We start from the raw sequence: 21,523 nt of genomic DNA on the forward strand, positions 1-21,523 counted from the left end.
TCTTCAGATGAATGTGAAAACAAATTCTGCACAGTGAAGCTCAAACCTTCTATTGCAGAAACAAGAAGAAAAACATATTTTTGAGTGGAGGGAGACTTTAAGTACATACGTAATATCAATGAAATACACTGAAAAAATAAAATATTTAATATTATATTATATGTAATATTATTGAATTACATTAATGACATTGATGTGTAAGCAACATTTTAATGTTATAGTTTGTCAATGTGGAGCCAGTTTTAAGTACTTTATATATTACTGGGTTGTTTAATCTATACAAATGCATCATATGTTATAAACTGATTATGTGTTAAATATGTAGGATAAAATCTTTATCCGCATAGTACGGAGTTAACTTAAGTTTTAAAAATGAATGCTGTAAAAAAAAATATACAATACTTCTTCCTGAAATATAGTGGAAATTAAGTAAAAAGTAGCAGAACATAGAAATAGATTTGTACTAAAGTACAAAACATGAATGAAAGTTACTTTTTACCCCACAATGTTGAGCTGATATGTTAACACAACCAGGCACTTGAATTTAGATACTACAAAACAAACTGTCGTAATAAATCTCTGGACCTCAGTTTGAAGAAGTTTCTGCAGATGTCCCAAATCAGCTCAAGAGAAAACTTCTCTTTGGTGTCCAAAAAGAATCATCAGGAGTCAGAGCTCAGAGCAGCAAAATATTCTGTAATGCCGGCAATAAAGGAGAGCAGTTTGAAGTGCACACAAGGTTCACCAAAAACAGTTGTAAGGGCCAGTGCCCCTTCTTTTATATTGTTTGGCTTGCATAGGTCATGCCTCTTGTCCTACCCCTTCATACTGGCCAATTACACAATTAGAGAAGTCTTTACATCAGCTATTGTAGGCCTGAAATCCCAGGTTAGGTTTATGTAGGCCTGGACATGTTTTGTTTATCCAGACATGTCCAGATACATCCCCTTTTATTTTATAAAGGCTGTTCAGGTTTAGTTTACACTATTATTTCCATATTCTTCCTTTTTGCCTTATTTTTTTAAGTTATCCCTGCCTTTTTTCACCCCTATTTCTTAATTCTCTCTTGAGGTTATTTTTTTTTTTTTAAATAATGAAGTTTAATACAAACACACTTAGAATTTCATCAAGTGCACTGAGTGTGATTATCTTCAACATATTACGTGCCCTTACATCAATCACAAGATTTTGTGAGGTGTACATATAATATGATTGGTGTAATTCTTCATAATAAAAACAATTCAACATACTTCTTCTCAAAGCTTATCATATTAATAATCATCATTTTGCATTGCATTTTGTTTCCTTCAGCACATCACAAGTCTTTAACATTATACCACAAAACCAAATTCAATTCATTTTAAAATGGCTGAGGTTATTATCATCACATATGTAGATGTCTGCAAAGATTCTCAGTCATCCAGGTCATGATTATCCACGGACAGCTGAAGCAAGGATCACGTATTTAATCATCCATTTAATAATTTAACACAAAAAAACTATAAAATCTTTGGGTCAGGATTGTTACAGCCTGTTTTGTGTTTGTTTTGCCATCCTGCAACACAGAGACAATAAAAACACAACTAAAGGAGGTTTGAAAAGCTGACCACCACTTCATTATTTCCAACTCTCTTCCATATTTTCCATTTGAGAGCACATAAAAATGTTGTATTTTCTTACATTCTTTCTATTTTATGATAGTTACGCAACATATCACGATGCCAAATTCCTCGTATTTGCAAACCTACTTTGCAATAAACCTATTTCAGATTCTGAAAAACTCCCTATTTATCTGGCAATAACATATTCAAGCATTACTTTAATATATAAATACTGCAGATAAGACACAACATGTCCCAAAATATACAAGTTCACACTAAGGTTGGTGAGTTTGGACAAAATGTTGGAGTTACACTTTATTACCCAACAGTTCTAATGGTGCAGCTGCTCAGTGTTAACGGTTCACACCAATCAGCTTCTCACTGAACTAGCTAACATCTGGATATATATCAAAACACCTGAAGTACTTCTTTCCTTACAAATAACCTGCAAAATTCTCTTCTTCAGTTTTTAAAATTTCTGTTGTTGCTAAGCAGAAACATCCTATTTCAACAATGAATATTAACAAATTGCGCACTAATGTTATATCCTTATGGCATCCATTGTGTTTAGTTCCGAGAATACATGTAATCAACACACAGAACACAACTCCAAATATCTGTGTGGTTTTGATTTAGAAGAGACAACAAAGACAAAAAAGCAAGTTTCTTCAGAAGCCTCCCTTGGGATAGCATGTTTTATTACATGTTTGCACTGTCCAGACACATTGCAGTGGGGAGAGAAACAATCCAATCAGTGAATGACACTTCATATACACAGTTCCTTATAGGACTCGAAGGCATTTAAGAGCCGTGAGTTCCGTTCAAGAAATGTCTAAGACATGATTTATTCTAATTAGTGAAAAAATAAAAAGGAGTAAATTTTACCATAAGAGAAATCAGGATTATAGTGGATCATTCCTGCCCACATGCCAAACACTCCACATTGAATCTGGAGCCCTCAGCCCAACAAATCTTAAGCAGAACATAATCGTGTTATTTTAAAATTCTTCCTCAATGAGACTTAATTTAGAAAGGAACATAATCAAAATATTAAGTGTAAAAAATACACAATATGAACCAGAAGCTGTACATAACACATTTCTTTTGACAAACTGTCTAAACATTCAAAACATTGTATCTCTACTAGGCATCTAATTTGCTTCAAAATATGTACTCATCCAATCTGTTTAGGAAAAACAAGAAGAAAAAAAAAAAACATTTTCACCACAAACTGAATTTAAAAACTCAAGACACCAAGTAATAAAATCACACCACACGCATTTCATGCTTAAAAAAAAAAAAAAAAAAGAAATAAATCATTTAAAATGTTAATCAAAACTGTTTTACGTTTTTACAAATAAACTATGTTTTATGACAAAGGCTGTAATAGATGGGTTTAACAACATTTGGTTAGTCAATTTAGGAGATGTGTCCATTGTCCAAAAATTCAATAACTCATAATCAAACTCAACAATTCTGTAATGTTAAAGGTCACAACTTTAAATCCAAAACTTGCTAAAATGTCATTTTCAAAACCATTCCAAAGTCATCTGAAACCATCATCTGGAGAATCAGATATCCAATGTTAAAAGAAAAAGGACAATTTCTGACTAAAATCTTCAAAAAAAAAAAAAAAAAAACCCAAAAAACATACATTTTCTGTCAGGTCCCCATGCCTCAATTATCTCTTTGAACTTGGGTTTTCCGGCTTTTCGTCTGGGTGGCTTTTCTGGTGAGCTTTCAAGGTACGCTCCCGGCCAAAGCTCTTCCCGCAGGTTGGGCAGGCAAAGCGGCCGACGGCGTGAGCCCGGGACATGTGGGCGTCTAGCTGCTCAGGACGGGCAAAGCTCTCTTCACATTCTTCGCAGGGATGGGCTTTCCGCGGGGTGTGTTTCTCTTTCTTGTGAGCACGAAGCTGAACCAAGCCGGGGAATGTGAGGTCACATTCGGGACAGGGGTGCTGCCGGGACACTACAGACTCTACTTTAGGTTTCTTCTCCTTTCCTGAAGCTTCAGTGTCATCTTCAGGGCTCTTCTTGTCTTCTGTTTCAGACTTTGCTGCTGCTTTAGAAGGACGGCCACGCTTTGCTCCACCTGCTTTTCCTTTTTCCTCTGCAGGGGTTTCTGCTGACTCCAACACGCTGCTGGCATTCACTGCCTCCTCAGATGCTTCTGCCTCATCCTTCTTTTTCCGCTTTCCCTTTTTCTCAGCACCTGCTGGGTCTTCAGTTTTGGAAGGCCGTCCGCGTTTCTTGACAGATGAAGCGCTGCCGTTGCACTGCTGACCTTCAGGGTACTTCTCCTGGTGTGCTACCAGCTCTGGTTCTGTCTCAAAGCCCTGACCGCACTTCTTACAGCGATGGGTTTTCGTGGCGTCCTCCGGCTGCTCGGTAGTGTCTACCTCTGGGCGAGGATGCTGGGTCAGGCGATGAGTGCGCAGCAGCCCAGCACTCCTGAAGGTTTCATTGCAATCTTTACATACCAACTGCCTCTCTGGACACACCTGTCTTCTATGCGCTGTGAGCTGGGAAGACGAGAAGTAAAAAGTTATACAAAAATATAAGTGCAAACAAGATTTGCTCAATACTTAAAGCAAGACAGTTAATTTGGAATGAGAGAAGAGAATTTCAAATATTCAAACATGCGGCCCAACTATGTTTTTTACATTGACAGTTTTAGTTTGAATACTGCATTTGAGTTATTAACATGTATCAGCATTTATTCTAACAGTTTTACTCACTTCAGAGAATGTTTTAAAGCTCTCCTTGCAGTGGACACATTTAAAGGGCTTGTCATCCTTGCTGTGTGTTGGCTGGTGTTGTGTCAGTTCCTCGGATGACAGAAATGTGCGGTCGCACACATAGCATGTGAACAATGTGTTTCCCTGTGAATACATTAAAGAAGAATCAAAGTTAAAGCAATTCAAGAAGAAGAAATGTGTGCAAGTTCATTCACTTTGTGACTTTCTTCACTGAAGATAATTGATGAGTAGGAGTTTGTCTTTGTGTTATTGAAAACGAAACACAGTAATATGGCGCCAAATGTTGATACTACATGTATAATCTGAATTCTCTTGAGTGTACTCAATAGGCAAATACCAACTATGAATTTACAAAAAAAACAAAAACAAAAAAACCTACAGATACACAAGCTATACCAAGTACATACAAATAGCAGGTCATTTGGGCTGTTTGTGATAATAACTGGCTCAGTTTCTTACTTTGGAATGCCATTAATGTTACAGCAATATACAGGAAACATGCTTATGTAACTACTTGCATATTGTCAAGCATAGCAAATTAAAAAGGGGAGTGAAAGATAAGACAGAGCAAGAAGGAGAGAGATGATAAAATCATATGGTTCTAGAGAAAGCTTACCTGCTGAAGCTGCTGCTTATACTCTTCCCGATGGCTCTTCTTCATGTGCCTCTCCTTGGCTTTGGCACTGCAAAATGTGATGAAGCACTGGAAACACTGAAGATTTTCATGCTGGTCTGGGAGGACAGGAGAAAGAAAGGCAAGTTTTTGAGTTGCTGTCACCAATAGAGCTTCAATGATACATTGATTAGTTGCAAACTATTAAATTAATTGCCACCTTGTGATAATCAATCGTTTTGAGTCATTTTAAAGTTTAAAAAAAAAAGTCTAAATTCTCTGAAAAGGAGAAAGGCAAGAGAGACACACACACACAAAAAAAATACAAATATACAATGTGCAATATAATGTATATTTGTATATATGTACATATATGTTTCATCTATCTCTCATACCTTCCCTCTCTTCTTTTTTTTTTTTTTTTTTTTTTTACAATTTTTAATATTTATTTCCATAATCTAATTGGAACTAGAGCTCAAAGAAGCCAAATGTCACTGCCTTCAAGGCTGCCAACTGCTGTGTTGCTGTGCATGTGACAATAAAAGCTCTTGAATAGTGATTCCAGTCTTTAGTCTTCAATGACAGTAAACTGATAATCTTTTGGTTGTGGACAAAACAAGACATTTGAAGAGGCTGATGATATATGGACTAAATCAAAACTGCATACATTTACGATGATAAAGACTGAATATGTTACTGAGAATTATGTTGTATATAATTTGTCTAAAAAGAAAACATCTCAATGCACCCAGCTGAGATCTGCTATTTTACCATTGACTGTTGGAACTGGACAGTATGTTAATGTAGGAGAAGAAAGGCAGATTTATCCAATGTGCTGTGTAAATGATATAGAAAATGAGTTCAATTTTGTTTTCTACTGTCCTTTTTATTGGGAACTGTGCAATGCTTTGTTTAGTGAGATAAAAACAAATATCGGTTTTGTAATTATGGATGACGCAAAAAGACTGAGTTGGCTGTTCACATATGAAGCTGTTCACATATTAGCCAGTTAACTTAGAAAAAGTCTGGGAGAAGGGAAAAAAAGCCCTTTATCGAGAACATTTATAGATATGTTTAATGTCTTTTCTGTGAACAGTCCATTTGAGACTTTTGTTTTCATTTTTTTTATGTGTGTTTCTTCTTCCACTTGTCTCTATATATGCTTTGTATATGCATTACCGGTCGATGTATGTTTTGTAAAATAGTGGTGTCTTGTAATCCCATGTGGGATGGGTGTGTGTTTGGCATGACACAGAAATAAAAACTAAAACTAAAACTAAAACTAAACTTAAGACGTTAACTTAGGCTCTGGAAAACAGTGGTCAACATTTTTCACCATTTTCTGACCTTTTATGGACCAAACAACAAATCAATTAAACAAGAAAATAATTGACAGATTACGCAATAATGAAAATAATTTTTAGTTGCAAGTGACTACTGTGCTACTTACAGGGTTGAACGGAGGGTGCAGGAGGTCCATTCAAAGTGATAGGTTTATATGGTTCGGCTGGCTTTTCAGGGGGAGCTTCTGGAGGTGGATCTGGCAGTCCCCGTCCTAACACGATCTCCTCTATGTTCAAAATCTCAGAGTCCATCCTGGGATAGTGGGTGGTCTAAACAGGCACTCACAACAATTTTCCTGGATTCAATTAAAGTGCAAGACAGAAAAAAGGTCAGAAATGAAAGAAAGATTACATACCACGAGGGATAACAGCTGGAGTACGTTATAACACTGTTATGATACCACAGATATCACCGATACCGTAAGAATCAGTTATGTTTAACAAACAACATACAAATAATCTGCTCTACTGACTGAAGTGAAGCAAATCACATAATATTATTCACACGAACCATACAGTCTTTAATCTATGGGTTGTTCAACTATTTGTTCAGCTTCCCCACCGGAACCACTCAAGTTTCAGCTCATCTTGCTTCGCGTTATACTGCTTTTTGAGGCCGCTAGCTTAGCCTAACTAGCTCAATGTAGGCTTGCGGGCATCCAGCTTTCAGTTTGCCTAATAAAATGCGTTCTTGCTGTTAAACTGGAATCGTTTGCAAAAGGAAAAAAAAGTAACAGCCTTATGCCCATGGCTGTGCACTTAAGCTACCATTAATCGTAATAAAGCAGCAGTGAATCGAGCGGGCTAACGCTCGCCAGCTAGCTACGGGTAGCTCGTTAGCGCTAAAAACACTGGCTGCCATTCAAAGAGAATCTAAGACTTTTCACATATCAAGTTTTATATCATTGTTTGGCGCTTGCATACATCTGATATGAATGTGCGTCAATATCTACACCTAAAGTAAAGTGTTTAAATAAGAAATGTGAAACTGAGTAGACGTTTACGTTACCTCTAGCCGCTGTTTGAGTGTAGTTTGACTGAGAGAGTTGACCTCACAGACGTACACTGTGTAGATCTGGTAGTGACAGCCGTTGGTACAACTAAGATGGCTGCCGTAGAGTACCCAGTGCTGTTGTTGATTCATGCATAGGCAAAACACTCAAATATATTTAAAAAATCAGTCAGCAAAGTCGCTCCGTCGTTGATACAGATCAGCACTTTTCATCGCAGTACAACACGAATCTTTTTTTTCCTTTTTTTCATGGAAAAGAATCACTTCAACTAAACTGGCATCATTATCACAGATGTTTTCAAAATGTTACCATACTTATGATACACTGCACTAATTAACTGACAAAATAGGATAAAACAGGACGTGCGCGCGTTTATGTGAACAAGGATTTGAATTATGCTGCTTTTCTATTCAGTCCGGTTCTATAGTTGATCCCGTCACGTGACCCAAAACAACTGTATTGAAAAGAAATTGTAATTTTCAATAACTTGTACTGTAATTGTCTTGTTACTCTCCTCCCACACAGTCTCATGCACTCCTTTATATTACATCTTCGACTGTATACCAAACAAGACAAGCTAGCATACCCTGGTATAAAATGGTGACCCAACAAAATTTAAATTGTAAGTTGTTTTTTTTTTCAAAATCTCGTTTGTCTTTCATTTCATACCACCTGTTGTTCATATGCTCTCTACTCCTCTGCAGTATTTGTCAGCTCATATCACTGTATTATAACATACCTAATATGACTGTTGTAGTCAGTTAATTACATTTTAACATATGAAAGCACAATCCAGTGCCTTGACATGTACAGCACACAACATTGTGCACTTGGTTTGCACTTACTGTATGTAAAGCAAATCACTAGGTACAGTCATGTTATAGTGTATATTTAATACATATTACAATTGTTACAGCCGAGTATAGCTCTGCTTGTAACTCTATGTTTTTTCTGTTCTGTAACACTGCAATGTATAAATATGTATGTTTATCTATCCTTATTTATAACTGATGTAGTTTTAATAGTGAAAAGCAATGAAGCACACAATAACCAAACCAAAGGGGAATAAGTGTTCATGAACTATCATCTATCAATACTCATCATCTATGAATATTTTTTCCATATTCAGTCCATCTAGGCCATTTTCACAGAGGATATTTTGACATGTCACAGTAGGAAAAGCAGAGGTTAAATAATAAAATTCATGATGGCTGGATTTGATTTATCTGCTTCAGTTTCAGGGTCCTGGTATTGTGAAAGCTGGCTCACTGTCCTGGCTTACTGGGAACTTGAATAGAGCTGGGCCATTGTTAATGTAATTGGTAACACCTGTGCTTTCACTACTATGACAAGTCAAACTGTCAAAAAGAAACATTTGCAAACATTGTCGGAAGTCTTTAAAGAATGAACACATACAATTTTAAACCTGTCTTTTATTGTTTTCTGAAATTGAAATAAATAATGTTTAAATTCATAGAGCCAAAAACAAGCTCCTCATGGAATGTGAACTAGGTCAGGCTAAAATAAAAAATAAAAAAACATCATGGTGGCTGCAATGTAAAAATAATAATTTTCACTTTTTTTTGCAGCACAAAGTGTATGGCTATGACTCTTTTCACATTTCCTTCTGAAGGCAAATTCATTTTTACACCTGCTCAATGACATCACAAGCCACATCACAATGCATTTGTTTTTTTTATACTGCAGCATAATTATCCTACAAAAGTGTGACACTGCCAGTGAAAGGCATCATGGAAAAGTTGTAAGGACAGAGATGATACTACTTTTTGATTAGCTGGGTTTACATTTAGATTCATCACCAAAAGCACAGTTACATTCCGAATCAGAAAGCAAGACGTTAACAATAAGGGGTCAAATCTGTTGTGAATGTTATTGTTTTCCCAAACTTCCTTGATTATGGAAATTTAAAAAGCAGTTGTGGTTGCGTGAGATGCAAAGAAAGACACAGCACTTAAGGCATAGCACTCGAGATGTTCTCTGACAGTCCCCAAAGCGACACCTACCACCTTCTCCCTCCCCGAGCTGCTCAGGCCAGTGGCCCAAACCATCGTACCGTGTGGCTGCATCTGGCAGAGGACTTTCCTCTAATAGGCTGGGATTGGGGGTTTCATATGTTGCATGAGCTTTCTCTGTGGGGGGTTGAGGGGGAACTGAGTCCTGGGTGTCTGAGCTGCTGGAGAGGATCAAAGCCTTGGACACCTCCAATCTGAAGGCCATGAGCGTCAAAGGTGCAGATGCTGCCCTGTGATCCTGTCTGTACAGGAGCCAAGAGTTGACCAAAGCCAGATCTGTGAGGTACCAGAGCACTGCCTGAGGCCAGCAAGTTGGAGCTGAGGCAGTGAGAGGGATAGAGTAGAGGTTTTGCAAATCTCTGTTGAGACGAGCCGACATCTGGGCCTTCTCAAAGTTGTCAATGAGTGAGGCCATGTTTCTCTGACCATTTCCAGCAGTAGAAAGTATAAAGCCACAGTGTGATCTGCGTAACATCAGCTTCCCATTTGAGCTTACAAACTCATCCCCGATCTGTCCTCTTTCTCCTCCCACCCTGCCTGCACCATGAATCCCAGCGACTAACAGGCGTTCGAGCATCGCAGGGGTGGAGAGTTCCTGCTTGCAAAGAAACACCATACTGCCTTTTGGAACCATTTTTTCCACGGCATCTTCTTTGTCTGAGAGATCCAGTTTAAGATCCACATGTAAGAGCAAACCCCCAAATCCAATTAATGTAGTGCAGTAGAGAGACAGCTTGTTATTGTGCATCTTGCCAGTCAAAGGAAGTGAATACTGATCAACTGCAGAATCACCCTCTCGTCTTAACGACTGGCAGCCTTCAAGGAAACGGCACAATAATGGCTGAACCTTCCACAGGGGATCCATCTGTGTTTTTGAACTGTTCGGGACATTCGGTGTATTCCCTTGGCACTGCCTGTCACCATGCTGAGAAATTTCACTTTGCCTGCTTGAGAGAGTTTTACCTTGATGTACATTTTGATAGTCACAATCATTTCTTTCTTCCCCAATGTTACTGTCGACTGGAGTCTTTGCAGGAGAAGCTAGTTTCAACACGCCTGACAGCTCAAGGAACCGGGAAAGTGGCATGGCTTCAGCAATCAAGGGCACCTTAGTAAAGTCCTCCCAGTAAAGCTTGGGACAGGGAAACTGAGAGAAAGAGGCCAAATAAATGAAAACATTAGTGGTTTTGCAACAGAGCCAAGTAAACAAGAAATGGATTACACAGAAACACAAACCTTCAAAGTTCCCATTGCAATGTGGATCCCGACAAACTGCGCCACCTCTCTGGCTGTGACAGGGTTAGGCATGTGGGACATTTTGTCTGTGCAGTGGGCGATTTCCATCCAGGTATCCCAACCAAAATACTTGGAAAAGTAATCAATGGGCTCTTTGATCTCGTTTTCCAGTCTTGGTGCTTGGAGCTGGCTGGATGAAGTTGGCAAACTAGAGAATAAGTAAAAAAAAAAAAAAAAACATCAGTCAGTGCTGCAAAAAGTAAAACAATGAACATGTCAGCAATGACTGTGAAGTAGGTTTACATGGGCACTAACTTTTAATAAAGTGTTTGTCATATATCATTCCTTATAATCCAGACTTTTCCATTAAACATCCTATTTAAGAACCTTTAAAGTTACAAAAACTGTTATTTTCGTACAGTATGGCAGTAGATTGAAGGTATGTGAATCTTTCAATGTGAGTATTATTTAAACTCAAACCCACCAGCATGCAATGCTTAACTGCATTTCTTGCGCACTTCTGTAATTCTGGATACCATTTAACATTTCAGAAACTTTAAGGGATTGACTACAAATTAAGACAAAGTTGGGTGAGGCTGAATGTTGCTTGTCTGCACAGCATGTAAATAAACTGTATTATTAATGCATTATTAAACTTTTTTCATCTTGTAACCAGCAGTGCATGAAAAAATATCAATTCATTGAGATTTATACATATATCCAGTATTATTGAATTCTAATCAAATACTACAAAACAGTTTTTAATGTTTTAATTTTTTCTTTTAGTAGTTTACGGTGAGGAAATGAAGATGCACTTTACTTTTGTGATGTTTCATCTGGTGGTTGTGAGCTGTTGGTTTGGTTCTTGTAGAAATAGGCCATTGCTTCTGCTTCTGAGTCAATGTGAGGATTAGACAGTTCAAAACTTCCCACGTCCTCCTCATCAGAACTGTGGAGAAGAAAGCTCTGCAGGTCTGGTGAATGCTGCCACTCAGCGTCTGCTTCAGCTGAAAGATCAATTATAATATAGTCATCTATATTCAACAATTTTGATAAATAGCTTTTAGTTACGCAGTGGAGTGTTATTTTACCAGTAGAAGTGGAATCAAACAATGTTTCTACAAAAGGGTCCCTGTAAGGTTGCATTTGTTCTTCTGCACACGCATGAGGACACACATGCATGTGGACGAACATGTGGGCGACACAGTACACATTACTGCCAATTCTTTCACACTATTCCACTGATCTACAGGTGGTACTGATGTGCCAAGAAATGCAGCAATGTCACAGCAAATGCAGGGAAGAAGGAAACTGCTAGACCACAAACATGGGTGTAAACAATGCAGGATTTAAAAAACTTAAAAATCACCTTTGCAAATGCTTCATAAGGAAGGAAATGCATTCAACACATTTGTTAGAACTCAAGGACAAACACAGGAAAGCAACACAATGTTAATAGTCAGTTTAAAGAAAACTCCACAGGGCTCCTTTAATAAAGTAGTTAAAGTATTGGTCACTCTAACACACCTTCTCCGTCTGCAAAGTCATCAGCTGATTCTGGCATTAGTCCTCTCACTCTCGTATCCTGGTAGTCTTGTGCGGCATGGTTCCCTTCATCTGTTGTTAACAGACTCAACAGTGAAAAAACGGTCTTCCTATAATCTTTGGTACGCTGGGAAACAACTGAAAACGACAAGAACTCACGTAAATTACAATCCGCTGTTTGATCTTCTGTCTGTTGGGCATCAATGGATGCCTCCGTGGTTAAACTTCTATTGTTAGTTTGAGCAGCTCCCAGCAGAACCTCCCTCTCTTCCTCCTTCACTGGGTAGAAGATACACTGGTTGGCGTTGAAGTCAGGGGTGACACGACATGTCTCCCCAATCTCCATTACTGAAAGCAAAACACCAAAAACATTATTCATCCATCTCTGACAACTTAAGCCCCAAGAAGCCTTACAGACGGTCAACAGGATGCACACAGAAAGCCTATTAATCATTACCATTCTGCTAGATAATATAAATAATCTGTTCAGAAACCAAACCACTTAAATGAGGGATTTAAACTGCATAATTCTGTTGATTGTATCTATTCTATAATCTACAGTGGATTAAAGGAATAGTTCAACATTTTGGGATATCACTCTCATGTCTATGGGTTATGGAGCCAGAGCCAGGAAGTCATTAGCTTAGCTTAGCGTAAAGACTAGAGGCAGCTAGCCTGGCTGCCTCCGAGCTTCAAAAATTAATCTAGCAGCACCTCTAAAACTCACTTATTAACATGATGCATCTCAGTAAACATGTCAAATTGTGGTTTTAAAGGGAGTTATGTTGTGCAATAATTTCTTGTCAAACAGTTTATCCATCTGGCCAGTACCTCTATGCAGCATATCTGCCAGTTGCCTGGCAACCACACCATAACCACAAGAGTCTGAAGAAGTCACTGTGCCTGGTTGTTGTTCGTCAAGAAATACTCTGAAGCATGTAACTCCCCTTAAAACCGCAAGTTGTCATTTTTACATATTCAGTTTGTGCATGGATATAGACAAAAGGCATTTTAATGACTGAGCTTTGGAGGTGTAGCTGGGCATATTTTTTTACATTTGGGTTGAACCAGGCTAGTTGTTTCCCACTGCTTCCAGTCTTTATGCTGAGCTAAAATAATCCCCTTCTGGAAACGCTGAGGTATTACTTTAAAATTTAGCAACAGTACACACTAGTGCTTACATGGACTGGCGGTGTTTTCAATGTTTATTTGCTCCACATTCCATCGGATGTGTCTGCAGCCCTGTGTGGCCTGAGCGTCATTCAGCATGAGGCTGCTCTCCTCCTTCACCAGAACAGTCCTTATGTCATGGTGGGGCTGTGGCTGCACACTTGCACTTTGTCTATTTTGACAAGTGGGTGCAACCAGAGGTAGATCTGAGATGTTCTCCTCAACCTTGATATCCTGGCTCCCAAAGCCCTGTACCTCATTCTCTGCAATGCAGTCCAAACCCTGGAATTAAAATAACTTTTTAAGGACTCCTATCTTGAATAGATTATAACCGTATGGTATTTGTTAGTACAATTAGTATCTCACCTGTCTTTGATTGTTACTCACTGTCATCAAGCATTGCTCCTTATCAGCTGTAACTCTTTGGCTAGAGGTGAGGAACTTCTCAAGTATGATGCCTGGAGACTGGTCAGTCTCCCCGTTGCGCTCCTCTCCTCCTAGCAGTCCTCTTTCATTCATTACCTCCTCAACATTCGTGGTAACAGACTCCAGCTCAAACACGACTTGCTCTTCAGGAGATTTCTCTAATGTAGAGTGCATGGAAGGCAGAGATGTGGCGGGAGAAGTACTTTTGTTGGCATCAAATTCAGGACTGATCTCTGGCTGTGAAGTCTGTGTGCAGGTCTCACCTTCATTCATTTCTGAATCAGAGGCGTTGGCACGTTTTTCAAAAACTACCAGACAATCATCCTGTTCTTTCTCTGATTCTGTTTCTCTGACAGCATCTGCAGCCAAATTTCTCCTTGATATCATACCCCTCTTTAGACGTCCTGTTCCTTTCCTCCTACCCCTTGAAGCATTCCTTGTTGCAGCTCCTTTGCCTCCTTCTTTTTTCTTCTGGACTAACACCTCTTCCTCCTCTTCCTTGATCTCTACTTGCTGAGTGGCGCATGACACAGTCTGAGAAGTTGGAATTTTTTCAGTTTTTTCATTATCAACTTGATCAGGACGTATGAGTGTTTCAGTGCTTCCAGTGTCAGCATTACAGGTTCCATTTAATTCATTTTGGGAAACGCTGTCTTGAGGTGAGGCTAGATCATCTCTTTCATTCTGCTCCCCAACAGTGATTAAATCTACCTCAAGAAGTAAATCCTCCTTGATGTCTTCATCTGTGGTAGCCTGGACTTCAGTTTCTGAGCTGGGATTCTTCAGGGTACCTTCTTCTCTCTTGTCCTCATCTGGCACCAAAGGCTCTCCTGCCTCAGGACTCTTCATCTGGGTAGAGGTATTTAAAGGGGATTCAGATGAGAAATTGGGACTATTTTTCATTTGATCAGATAGTGAGGGAACATCTGGAAAGGGAAGACACTGACTATCTCTTCCACTTTTGTCTCCACCCTTGTCTTCATAACCACTCACTTCAACATCAGTAGGTGGGACAGGTAAAGATGGAGATGGAATCAAAGCAGGAAAAGAGACACTTCGGTCTCTGTCTTCTAATGCCATCTCCCCCATCTCAGGCTCAGTATCCCAATCTGTAGCAGTAGTCATCACCCCAATGACCCTATCATGCTGCTTTGGAAGCTGATTAAGATCTAACCTGGAGACCCCTTCAAAGATGTTCCCATTGGTGTAAGTGAGACCAGGACTCTCTACGATATGCACCGTCGCCTTGTGCTTCTGAAGGGATGAGACTTCACTAAATCTCTCTCCACAGTCCTTACACTCTAAGGCACGCTTGGAATGAGAGGACGTTATCACTCCTTCAGTCTCCACTTTAGAGGAGGTTTTCCGTTTCCGGGTGGTCTTTGGCTTGATGGGCAGAGTTTCAGGTGGTTGATGTTGGATCTGTAGAGAGGACAGCAACGAAAGAGCTTTCTGGTTCTTTTTGGGTCTCCCTCCTTTTTTCTTACCTTCAGTTGTGAGATTATTTGACGTTTGGGAATCATGAAGTGAAGCCTCTTGTGTCTGCCCCGGTGCCTTTGAAGGGTCTAACTTGTAAACTTTCAGCTGGGGCTGTTTATGACCTTTCAGCAGAAGGAGAGAATCTTGTGTTATATGTGGGCCAGGTATGTCTGCTGAGGTGGTGCTTGTTTTTGTACAAATTTTTGCACCCTTTTTCTTTCGCTCTTTACTTGTCATCTTCCCATCCTTTGCATTATTGGACTGACCTTTTTGCATTATTTTTGATTGTTTTTTCTTTTTAAATACAGGTGAGCCTACAGCCTTGTTCTCACTTATGGGCCGAACATCCTCCATGGCCACAGCCACATCTTCTTGCTTTTTCATTTTATTTTTTCTTGTATCCTCTTTTATTTGAGGTATGTGTGGGTCCTGGGTAGGTGAAGGTGATTTTATGTCAGTTGTCAATACTGAATGCCCTGCTTTCTTGTCTTTTTTCCCTTTTCTTCCCTTCTTCTGAGAGGACACCTTTTTCTCTGAGAGATTTGTTGTTTTACCTCTTATAGCTTCTTCCTGGGTTGACTGGCTTTGCTGTGATTGCTTCTTCTGTTTTTTATTTTTCCTCTCTTTACTTTGTGGACCAAATTTAACAACAAGATGAGATTTTTTTGTTCTTTGGCGTTTGGCAGGTTTGGCACCACTTAGTAAATCCTCATTTTGTATGGACCCTATGAGTTCTTGCATATACCCTTGAAAGATAAATGCTTTGGCTGGCTTTCTTTTCCGTACTTTCACCAGTTCTTGGGCTGACATTACATTTACTGGTAACTCTGAGATCTGTGGCACCTCCTTGGTCTCTAATTGTGATGAGACCATCTCTTTAGCAAAAGCGTCCTCTACTTCAGACAAGTTCTCCACCTGTTGCTGACCCTCCTTGCATTCTACCAGCAGTTCCTCAGATGGTTCTTGTGCAGTCTTCTCAGGTGGCTCTCGTGGTGTGGCACTGTCTGTCACTGAGTGGGCCTGATCTAGACTTACCGTTTGCATCTGTGAATCTGCCCCTTCTTTGGGATTAGTTTCAGATTCATTTGGAGTTTGTGTAAGTGTGTCTGATGGAACAAAAGGGCAAGCAGGAAGCTCCTGTTGTTCTGTTTGTAAAGGTGTCATTTCCAGCTCAACTGTAGGCATGAATGTTGGGACTGACAAGTTGGTCTCCTGCTTGCCTTCTACAGTTTGATCAGGAGTCTTCTCCAGCTCAGTAGTTGGTACCAATAAGGTGGATGGGATTTCATTTGGTTGCACATTTTGGGATTGTTCCAGCTCCACAGTTGGTATCAAGGTGGGGGTAAGTTCTAATATGACAGTTTGCTCAAGGTTTTGTTTGAGCTCATCTCCCTCATTATGACAAACCATTTGATCCATGGGAACAGCCTGAATTGCATTAATCTCAGGCTGTTGAAGAATCTGATGCACCATCTCTCCCTCAGGTCTCTCTGTTTGTTCACTCTGAACAAGCGTTAGCTCAATATTTTCCACTGCTGCTATGTGGGAACCTAACGAGGGGTTTTCCAACTGTCCATCTGGCGTAATAGGCTCAAGTATAATTGTTTGTTCCATTGGATCACACGAGTTGTTTGAAAAATCCAGTTCTATAGTCTTTGGTCCTGTCTGTTTCAGTCCTGTGAAATCTATCTGGGGTGGATTCAGAGTTACTGGTTCTGAAAGTTCTGATATCTGCTGCACTTCCAGTGGTGGGGCATGAGGTGGCACCTGCCCCAATATGACAACCTGGTTCACTTTCTGCACATTTCCCAAAGATTCAATAAGTCTGCGAATCTGCTCTGTGTCGATATCAGCATCAACCTTTTGGAGAGGTCCATTGGGCTCCACCTGTAGTAATGCTGGTTGGCAAATAGATATGGGAGTTATGATTGGAGTACTTAGTTTCACTTGCTGCCCAGCTGGAAGGGTCTTACTGGATTCTGCAGGTGACAAATTGTGCTTGGTTTTCATGTGATGTAGCCGTGTTTTGGTAGTCTTGAAAGTGGCCTTGCATACAGGACAGGGGTACTTGATTGTAGAAGCACCTAGAGAGAATAAAGGAAGAAAGTTGTGATGTACTGTAGTATACCATAAAAAGCACATTTCCTGCAACACGAAAGACATATGGTAGAATTTTTAATAAATTCATATGAAAATTACAATTTAAAAAAAGCTTAACTATTTTTCTTACTATCATTTTTCTTCAGCTGCACTTTGCCTGTGGTGTTGCCCCGATCTCCTTCAGCTCCCTCTGGCAAATGTGACACCATATGTTTCTGCAACGCTTTGGACATGCTAAACCTCTTCCCACACTCCTTGCAAACATACGGTCTCTCTCCAGTGTGTGTGCGCCGATGGTACTTCAGCAATGTCAAGGTTTTGCATGGTTTGCCACAGTCCGTGCAGGCATAACCATCCTGGCCAAAATGAATTTTTTTATGGAGGGTGAGCCCTGACGACTTGTTGAAGGCCTGGCTACAGATTGGACACTTGAAGGGTTTCTTCTCTGTGTGGGCTTTCTGATGGGCCATGAGCTCGGTGGAGTTTGTGAAGTGGCGGTCGCAAACGTAGCAGGCAAAGAGCGCATTCCTCAGTATGCATTGCTCATATTCTGCTGGGTGGCTCAACTTCAGGTGACGCTCTTTGCTCTTGTGATCACTGAAGATTATGTGGCACTCGATGCACTGCAGGGAGAGCTGAGACGCTAGAGGGAAACAGGGCAGCAAAGAAGGAAAGTTTACATCTAACATGCATCAGCATTCTCAGAACAGAGACACATATTCATAGAAAGCATAAAGGCTATAGAGGAAAAAGAATACTGTGCTTCTGGAGTAATTGTAGTTTTATCCATGTGGGTCACTAGTGGCCTGGAGAGTTAATAAAACCAGAAAGTCTCCTTATTATAAACACACAGCTAATAGAAGTTTGTCTGGGCATTATAATTAATAAAAGGAGACTGATGATAACGGCCCAATAATTGCCCATTCCTGATGCTAACATGCACTAGTGCAGTAGCATGGGAAAGTGGTTAACAGGACACAGATCATTAATAATGCTCATTTCCCCAGTGTGATTATGCATGGATGATTTACCTCTTCCGCAACTTCCACTAAGCTACAAGATAATACTGCATTCATATACTGTTACACACTAGAGATATAAAGGTGGAATAATGTGGACACCTTCAAGGCTGATATAAATATTAATATTTAAGAGTATTTAAAAACAAATAATAATATATTGGCTGAAAGCCATTTTTTAATTTCAGTTATATTTTTTAAGGAACTATAACCACAATATGTACTGAGCAGGGCATGTTGCAGTTAAAAAATAAACTTGTCAGTGCTCTCTGGTGGACAAATTATTTAATGGTGACAATGTTCCTAAATTAAACATATTTTGCAATGTCTCTACAGTAATTTTTTGTTACTTATCGGTCAAGATATATGTCGATATATCTACAATAATATCAGCATACAGTATATATCAACGTAGACAATTTATTGTTCTAGCTCTAACTTGCAGTGTTTTGTCTAGCTGCTATTGATCTCCAGAAACTATTCATTGTTTAGTTTAACAACACTGGACACTATATCAGTTTGGTAAAATAAACCTTGCTAGCTTGTTGAAGTGGCATTTGTTTGCCGCCATGAAAACATGCTATCACATCCCATCTCCCTAACTAAGAAATGGGAGTTAAAGTGTTGTTATACATTGTTATTTAGAATAATGTTATACTTGTTATACTTTAGAGAGTGTGTAATCCTGAATTCTAACTATTAATCAAACACAGAAAAGGTCTCTCAATCCGAGCCTGGTTCAGAGAGGTATAAGAGCAAACAGAATTACATACATGAAAGCTTCATTACTTACATGTAAGCGGAATAACCAGCGGCTTTGACATGTCCATCTTCAGAGGATCTATCATGGCCTTCTTGGATGGAACATATTTCCTACCATCACGAACAACTTTATCCTGTTTCTTTGCCTCTTGCACCTCACATCCAGGATTTGTATTTGTATCAGATGCTGGTTCTGTGGGGGCATTTGGCTTTGAACCTGAGTCCGTCTCCATCTCTCTGGTGTTGCCAGAGGGCTTAGCCAGTGACTGAACAGCAGACTTATTCACTGCTGTTTGTGTGACTGCCACACTTGCAGGTGTTTCTGATGTTTGTTCATTCCCATGTGATGTGATGACTGTTTGATTCTCAACAAGAGCAGTTGATTTACACCCATCTTTTTGTGCATCTGGTTCACTTAGTGCTGGCTGAGCCCCATCAGTCTCGCTGTCCAGTGGTTGCTCCGTGGTTGCTGTGGTCACAGGATTTGGCCCGCTGTTCATCTGGGTTGGATTCTGCATGGCTCTCAGCCTCTTAGCTTCTCAAACGCACTTGTTCAGATGTCTCTGTGAATCAGGTCCCCCATAGAAACGCAGAATGACTGTTAATTGCACAGGTAACAACACATATAACAGCAGGTACTGAAAAAAAATATACAGTGCGATACAAACCAAACACTTTCCTCTGTATCATTCAGAATAATTGAACTATTCACATATGTCGATTTTTAAAAAGCAGTGAATACATACATCTTTGTTATCCACATGGCGACAGCTGGGAGAGCAGAGAATGAATGGGCTTAAAACATTTGTATTACAAAGGAAGACCGATGGACATGGAGGGCAGCCGCAGGAGGTTGTAATATAACCCAAATTCAACACTTTAATGTGCGTTAATAGAGTGCTGGGACAGACTTTTAACATGCTGATAATTTTCTTGAACAGTCCCTCCATAATAACCACAGACACACAGATAATGGTAGCCTGGTTAGCCTAAATTCACTAATTTGCGGTAAAATCAGGCTGCAAATCTTTGCAATTGCGCCCTGCTACGGCGCCACAGACGCTAATTATTGACTCATTTGCAGCGTTCAGCCGATCACACACACGGCCGTATATCTGTACGTATGCAGGAGGATGTAGAGATAAAGTTACCTGGGCTGACTCGTCCACCCAAACATTTTCGCGTCGTTCCGCACAAAGCCAACACAGAGGAGATGCAGACATCATGACGTCACGTCTGACGAGCCGCGCAGTGGACTCATGGGAACTGTGGTTTCTACTAGTCAGCCGTCCACTCATCCAACAGCTGCCTGGTACAACTACCAACACAACCAGACTACAAAGTAAGGCTGAATGATTTTTGAAAAAACATATAATTGAGATTATTAGGGACCGAGCCCAAAAGGCAGGAGACTACTGTAAAACAGTAGTCCTCGCGTAAGGGCGAGGACCCTATTATTTTTTGTGTGTTTGTTTGTTTGTTTGTTTGCTTCTTTCTTTCTTTCTTTCTTTCTGTGAAAAATGTGATAAAATGTAAAAATGAACACATGGAGTGCCAAAATGTGCTCTCTAGCGCCACCTACGCGATTAAAATGGCCGCCACGGCCCGTAGGAATGTCGTAAAGAGATCAAACCAATCAATTACTCGTTTCATCAAGACCTACAAATCATACGCTGACACCTCTGAAATACAACAGGAAGTCCGCAATTAGCTTCTCAAAATAAGAATTTGCCCCAATTTTTGTCTCCTCCGAGGGCGTTAATGGTATCGGCTTCAAACTTTAATAGGTGACTTCTGACACTATGCTGAAAAAAGTTGTTAAAAGCTTTGTAATAACTTGAACGGTTTGGATTTTATAAACCCTGAAAGTTGTAGTGCCACATCACACCTTACAATGTAAAACAATGGGAAGGCAATCTATGAGCATGAACTTTGTGTCAAACAGAGGCTTCTATAAACTATAAAAACTATAAAACTATAAGTTTGACCACTTTCAAACCTATATCAATGGATTCGCAGCAAAATTTCCACCTACTAAATATGATTTTTAATGTAAAATTTGGCCAAAGTAATGAGATTTATGAGGAGATTTCACAAAAAGCGTACTCTTAAATCCTCCTCTCCAACTGCTCCTGGTGATGTTACTCCCTCGGTGCTGTGAAACATTCTGCAATACACACTCATTATCAAATCACAGGAGGAGCAAGAAAAGACTTTAAAACTCACACTCTAATATCTAAAAAACAATAAAAAATAGAAAAAACATGTAAATTCAAGATTTGTAGGTCAAAGTCTCATGACTCATTTAAAGTTCAAATGAAGTTTGTTTCTAAAACTATGTGAAAGCAGTAAATGTTCAAAAAGGTGTGGGTTCGCTCTCACTCTCCATTCAAATATATGAGTATTTTTCTGTGTCCAGCTG

At 39.6% G+C, this 21,523-nt stretch overlaps 2 protein-coding genes across 3 annotated transcripts; both read right to left on the minus strand.

The window, feature by feature from the left end:
* Positions 1 to 2,264: 2,264 nt before the first annotated feature.
* znf576.2 (zinc finger protein 576, tandem duplicate 2) lies at positions 2,265 to 7,431 on the minus strand. Its single transcript, XM_044358717.1, has 5 exons — positions 7,328 to 7,431; positions 6,426 to 6,614; positions 4,979 to 5,094; positions 4,342 to 4,485; positions 2,265 to 4,125 (listed from the first exon to the last, which is right to left on the minus strand). The coding sequence occupies exons 2-5, from the start codon at positions 6,568 to 6,570 to the stop codon at positions 3,283 to 3,285; spliced, it is 1,248 nt and encodes a 415-aa protein (XP_044214652.1). The 5' UTR covers positions 6,571 to 6,614; positions 7,328 to 7,431; the 3' UTR covers positions 2,265 to 3,282.
* A 1,316-nt stretch (positions 7,432 to 8,747) lies between these two features.
* On the minus strand, positions 8,748 to 20,386 carry LOC122987045. 2 transcript variants are annotated; one of them, XM_044358658.1, is made up of 10 exons: positions 20,253 to 20,386; positions 19,133 to 19,664; positions 17,451 to 17,963; positions 13,682 to 17,304; positions 13,327 to 13,597; positions 12,305 to 12,493; positions 12,128 to 12,217; positions 11,421 to 11,607; positions 10,601 to 10,808; positions 8,748 to 10,511 (listed from the first exon to the last, which is right to left on the minus strand). In XM_044358658.1, the coding sequence occupies exons 2-10, from the start codon at positions 19,617 to 19,619 to the stop codon at positions 9,222 to 9,224; spliced, it is 6,858 nt and encodes a 2,285-aa protein (XP_044214593.1). In that variant the 5' UTR covers positions 19,620 to 19,664; positions 20,253 to 20,386; the 3' UTR covers positions 8,748 to 9,221. The 2 variants fall into 2 exon arrangements, with proteins under 2 accessions (XP_044214593.1, XP_044214594.1); XM_044358659.1 differs by lacking the exon at positions 20,253 to 20,386 and adding an exon at positions 19,848 to 19,939.
* Between the last annotated feature and the right edge of the window lie 1,137 nt (positions 20,387 to 21,523).

This window comes from Thunnus albacares, chromosome 8 (assembly GCF_914725855.1).
Source record: "Thunnus albacares chromosome 8, fThuAlb1.1, whole genome shotgun sequence".
NCBI lineage: Eukaryota > Metazoa > Chordata > Actinopteri > Scombriformes > Scombridae > Thunnus > Thunnus albacares.